At 43.8% G+C, this 5,962-nt stretch overlaps 1 protein-coding gene across 1 annotated transcript; it reads right to left on the bottom strand.

Moving 5' to 3' along the window:
* Positions 1 to 3,733: 3,733 nt before the first annotated feature.
* Positions 3,734 to 5,542, bottom strand: LOC134209111 (uncharacterized). Its single transcript, XM_062685093.1, has one exon. It carries the CDS (start codon positions 5,540 to 5,542, stop codon positions 3,734 to 3,736), a length of 1,809 nt encoding a protein of 602 aa, XP_062541077.1.
* Positions 5,543 to 5,962: the final 420 nt, after the last annotated feature.

The raw sequence follows: 5,962 nt of genomic DNA, 5'->3' as shown, positions 1-5,962 counted from the left end.
AAATCATTATAATGAGCCTTAAATATTTCAGGACGGATAGGTCATATATGCCCAGCGTTTTAGATTGGCTGTGTAAAGTCACAGAAGAGAGCTAGGTCACCACTTCCTCCAGCAAAGTTGTTCATCAGGATATCGGCTTTACAGGAAAAATATCACAGATCAAGTGTGATTATACACTGAAGACCCAGTTATCCGAAACCTTGGGAAGATTGCGCTTCTGAGAGCAAGTGAATAAATCTGAAATATTTGAATCCTATATCACATTGTTTGACAGTTTTGAGCACTCAATCACGTTTAGTTATCTTAAACGTCAAGCCATTGATCAATTTTCAGGAATACAAAATGTTCAAGGTACTCCAAAACGTTCTCGAGTTCAGCTTACGGTATGTGTTGGATCTGCCACCACTCTATTTAGCAACACTGTTTATTTTGTGTGTGTGCTTTAAGGACATAGTTGGAAGAGTACCACGATGGCCGTCAATATGGCACCGGACCTTCCACGGGTCGTTACCACACCTCCCGCACTCCTCTCCCACCAATATTCGAATGCATCGAACAGCATCGAACAAAAGTTTAATATTCAAATTACTAACCTGCTCACAGCATATTTATTTACTTCCCGTGATAATTAACATGTTTCTTCAAAGAATCCTTTGCATTTCGGCTCGAATTATAGAATAAATCAGCAGCTTCGTGCCAATTTAATAGCCGTTCGCGATTTGGTGGGCTTATCACTGCACTTCACTTCCTCTTAAAGGGCATTGAAAAAATCAAGTTTTCACACACTTCTCCGCACATGAGCAGCCCGAAATGTTGATGGAATGCCAATTAAACATCACTTGTTTGAAGCGAAAACTTAATATAATCTGCTATTTTTGATCGAAAAACCCACTAAAACTGATCATGAGAAGCGAAATGTAAACACTGGCAGCGGCAGCAGCAAACTAATTTTAGGGTGGCTCAAACATTATTTTGCTCCGCCACGCTCAGTCGAATATGTTTCATATTCTGGGTGTCTTCCGATGGTTAGGGCTGGTTTGAATAGGGGCTTACCGTGCACAGGTCGTTTTAGGTTTGTATGACAGTTGATATGGCGAGGTTGAATTTTACATTATTCTGATTGTGGCGCTTCGTCATTGGGCCCTGGCGAGGGGGCAGACCATGTGATTGGATGAAATATTCAAGAGCTTTGACTCCATAGACAATGCATATTGAATTGTCGTTCCGATAGTTGTGAGTCGATTTTATTCGAGGTTGCCAAATCCTGATAATTAGGCTTCTCGGAAAGCATCAGTGAAACGTGTAATTCAACAAAATAGCCAGAATTTGTCTGTGATATCTATCGCACCAGGCGCAGATACTTCATACAAAAAGTGTGACATGGAAGTGAGCCAAGGAGTGAGCGGGGTATAAAATGCTATTTTTTGCGTTACGTAATCAATGGATCTTTACCAAGGTGCGGTTTTCATTCAGCTATGTGGGTTCTCTTTTCGCCAGCGTTTGGAGGAGAGGCACTGTACTGCCGTAATCTGAAAAAGTGACGTATACGCCATTTTCCAAAAATGGTGTTAACGAGTACTACTCATCGAGCTCTTTAGCTTAGCTTAGCTTAGCTTAGCTTAGACTGACTGTACATATCAATGGTTGCTACTCCGTGATTGATCAGAACTGGTGCAAATTGCACTACGATCCAAGTGAATAGTGGTTGGGATTTACCAACTATTCTCGAAGTGCACGTTTCAGCAGCTCGCAAATGTTGATCAATAACGGCGCCGGCCAAGTCCTTACAGTCAGTTGGGAAAGGGAGGGAATGTGAGTGTGTGGTAATTGTTGCTACTAGAGACCGAGAATACCTCTGCATCTCCACATTTACCACGGGAAGGAAGTAGTGTTAGTTGGGTGGGGTAATCAGTAACATAGATCGGGATTCACCATGGAAAGTGATGTGACCTATGAAACTTCTACACAGCAGTATTATATTAGCATTTCCTTAATTTGTTCAATTGTTCATTCTTCGCGAGAATAAACAATCAATCGCTCAAAGTGAGCGATTGTTCATTTGAATTTCGGATTAGGCGCCCGCGTTATCATTTCATTAACGTAAGAAAAGTAAAAAAGAAACGGGATTTAAATTGAAAATAATTGATAGTAATCGGAAAGCTATTGTGCTTCCAGTTGAAAACCGAAGTGAGCTCTCGCGACGATTGAGTTTTTCCTTATTTCCTGATGTCGCAACTGCATCGTGACTAGTGCGCATCTATGCCACCACCGTGCGCCATGATGCGCACTAGTCGCGACGTAGTTGCGACAAAAGGAAACGGGAGAAAACTCGATTGTCGCGAGAGCTCACTTCGGTTTTCAACTGGAAGTACAATAATGTTATTCAGCAACCCTTATTTTATCTCTATTTGACGTTAAGTAAGAATGTAAATTTACGTTCATTTTACATGTCGTTTATTTTGCATTACTTTCGCGCGCGTGTGTGTCACTTGCATTGACCAGTATACCGTAATCAGGATCTCACTGGTATTAATCCTGATGTGCCGGTTGGCACTCGTGTTGGGCTTGTGCGCTTTGAGCGGCACACGTTCGCTTCCCAGTCTACATAAAATCGCACATGGTGCAATACAAGATGCTAAATTGGAGACGATATACATACATGTTGTGTGGAAAAGTACATCTATCGCCTGCACTCCAGCATCCTACACGACACCATATACGTTCATGTGTTGACTGGGTTTGATAGGGCCTGCTTATGGACACATGCAGCTTTTTGTAGAGGTTTAACAGAGCCCACTGTCAAACCCCACCACATCCTAGGCAGGCCCCCTAACTCGCAGTGGCCATGGGGAGGGGTCGTCAAGCCCTTGGACATAGTCCCTGCTGCCCCTGAGTACTACTCATCGAGCTCTTTAACAGAAAAATGGAAAACATGCATGTTGTAAAATGGCTGTTACGTCACTTTTCCAGATTACGGCAGTGTAGTCAGTGTAATGAAAGGTTTAGCTTTCATACGAACTTGAACCGGCTTGTCAGTTTTTGTTCAAATTGGCTTTTGGCATACACTCGGAGCATGGGACGTAATCGATTGAGCGTGGTGGAGCTGGGTCGTTTTTTGAACCACCCTACTAATATTCTTTGCTTTTTTTATAAACCAATACCAATACTATTACAATATGTGACAGTTTTTATTGTACCAACACTTTCAAAGCTTTGTTTTGGTACTCAACCCACCTTCACCTTAAGCTAGAACAATAAAGTCGCTTTTATTGGGTATTCTGTGCCTTACTTAATGCTACTTACATATTTGGTGACCCATACAAAGGCCAAGTATGGCGTTGAATTTAACTGTCCCTGTGTTACAACCGTTCTTTCTATAAATTCAATTAACTATAATTAATGATTTAATAGATGTAAGTCTAATCAACCTCACTTCGAGAAATATAACGCATTTATATGAACGGTTGAACTTGATTGAACTGTATAGCTGATCGCGTATCTACTGTAAAAGTATAAAAGGTTTCAACTCAGTAAATTCTAGAATACACTTTGATCAAGTTGAATATATATTCACCGTAATTATAGAGATAATTCTCCAAGATTATTTATCGAATTCAATATTTTAGAAACTATTTGCTTCGTTGCTTCAGCTTTCATTCGGCCTTTCAATTTAGCTTTATCATGACAGCTGACATTTCATCGATCACTTACTATAGCAGAATCGGTCGTAGTACTACAGTAGGCAGTGTTGTCGTGACGAGGGCACATCGGCGTCGGCACATACCCCCGCCCGTAAACCTAGCTTAAACTCTGGAACTTCTTGGGTGGGTTTACACTTATCTGAGACGTCCAGAACAGCCAACTTCACTGCTGCTCTACGCATGACTCCTGTCGACGTCCGCACTAAAGCCTGTCGTACTCGACCATCTCGTCCGGGAAATACTTCTTCGATTCGTCCTCTAATCCATTGGTTTTTTATTTTTCCATCTTCCACTAGCACCAAGTCTCCTACGGCAATATCCTTTACGTCCTGAAACCATTTACATCTGCGCGTGATGACCGGCAAATACTCCTTGAGCCACCGATTCCAAAAACTGTTGGTGATGTACCTCGCCAGCTTCCAGCTACTGCGGAGGGCTGAACAGACATCAATATCCTCTGTGGGCATAAATTTTCTACCCGATGAGCTTCCCAGTAAAAAATGGTTCGGTGTCAAGGCTTCCTGGTCCGCAGACTCCAATGGGACGTAAGTGAGAGGTCTAGAATTAATCATTGCCTCTGCCTCCAGTAGAACAGTTTCCAGTGTTTCGTCATCGGGTCTGCGTGGAGAATCTGTGATCGTACCAATAGCTACTTTCACTGAGCGTACGAGTCTCTCCCATACTCCCCCCATATGTGGTGCTGCAGGTGGGATGAATTTCCATGTTGTATAGGATGTAGTAAACTTTTCCGCTAAGGCCTTCCTTGTAGCTTCGGAGATCATCTTGAGCTTATTACTCGTGCCCTGGAAACAGGTAGCATTGTCGGTCCAGAACTCTCTTGGTAGGCCTCTACGAGAGACAAATCGTTGAACAGCCATGATACACGACTCCGTACTCAATGAATGTACCGACTCTAAGTGAATTGCTCTAGTAGTAAGACAGGTAAAGAGAGCTACCCACCTTTTAACGTTACTTCGGTTCATTTTCACCAGTATCGGACCGAAATAATCCAACCCGGTGAACGTAAATGGTTGTATGAAAGCTGTCAGACGTACTTCAGGGAGTGGAGCCATTATAGGTGGATTTGGGGCAGCTTTCACTATTCGACACCAGACACAATCGTTCATTACTTTATCCAGTAGTCGTCTCAGTGTCGGGATGTCGAAGCGCTGCCGGATCTCGTTCACGATAGTTTCGCGATTGGCATGACGGTAGTAGCGATGGTACCAGTCAACAATCAGAAAAGTTACTGCATGCCGCTTTGGAAGAATCACGGGGAACTTAGCTTCTGTTGTAGTGTACGGTGCAGCTTCGATCCTTCCGCGAGTTCGCAGGACTACTTCATAATCAAGAAAGGGCCACTTCGAATAGAGATCGCTGGATTTCTCCACCGCATTGTGGTGGCGTTCAGGTGAACCTTGCGATGATTTGAGAATGTTCATTTCATTTGGATATGTCTCGAGTTGTGCCGACCTCCATAGCATTTCTTCTGCTCGGCGCAATTCCTCGCTGTTGAGTACGCCCAGCTCTAATCGGTGTCCTTGTTTCTTCCGCCGAACGTTGTTGACAAAACGTAGGACGTATGCTGCTGAACGATGTAATTTGGTCCAGCTGCTAAATCGTGCAAAGTTTATCAGTGGTTCGAAATGGACTAAATGCAAGTGGGCCGGTCGAAGTTCTTCTACTGTCGGAAGGCTCGGTCGCTGCTGTGGCCATTTATCCTCCGAGTCGTGGATGAAAAATGGTCCTTGGAACCAAGTATTGTCCATGGTTAGTTGTGGACCGGTACCCCACTTCGTAGCTAAATCGGCGACGTTGAGCTTCGTTGGAACCCATTCCATTCTGAAGGCACCGTGGACGTCAAGATCTCACCAATTCGGACACCGACGAATTTATGGAATCGTCGGTGATCATCGGAACGAATCCAGGCGAGCACTGTTCCAGAATCACTCCAGCAGTAGCGGCGACAAATTGGGAACTCGTGTTGGTTTTGGATAGTGTAAAGTAGACGAACTCCTAAGACGGCTGCCTTTAGTTCTAGTCTGGGAATCGAAAGCGTTTTCAACGGAGCTACTTTAGTTTTTGCTCCAACAAGTGATACTTGGGTACCCGTGTCTGTCTCCAAGCGAAAATATACAGCGCAAGCATAAGCGGATTCGCTGGCGTCGACGAATAGATGGAGTTGAAGTCCGCTAAAACTTTCCGGGATAGGGGACCGGAAATAGCATCGGGGGATGCGAAGGTTGTCTAGTTGTTGAAAG

Source organism: Armigeres subalbatus, chromosome 2 (assembly GCF_024139115.2).
Source record: "Armigeres subalbatus isolate Guangzhou_Male chromosome 2, GZ_Asu_2, whole genome shotgun sequence".
NCBI classification, from domain to species: Eukaryota; Metazoa; Arthropoda; class Insecta; order Diptera; family Culicidae; genus Armigeres; species Armigeres subalbatus.
Note: the sequence above shows the minus strand (reverse complement) of the source record. Positions and strands in the feature narration are given on the sequence as shown.

Coding starts and splice junctions, on each gene's coding strand:
- LOC134209111 (XM_062685093.1), bottom strand. CDS start 5,542: ATGGAATGGGTTCCAACGAAGCTCAACGTCGCCGATTTAGCTACGAAG.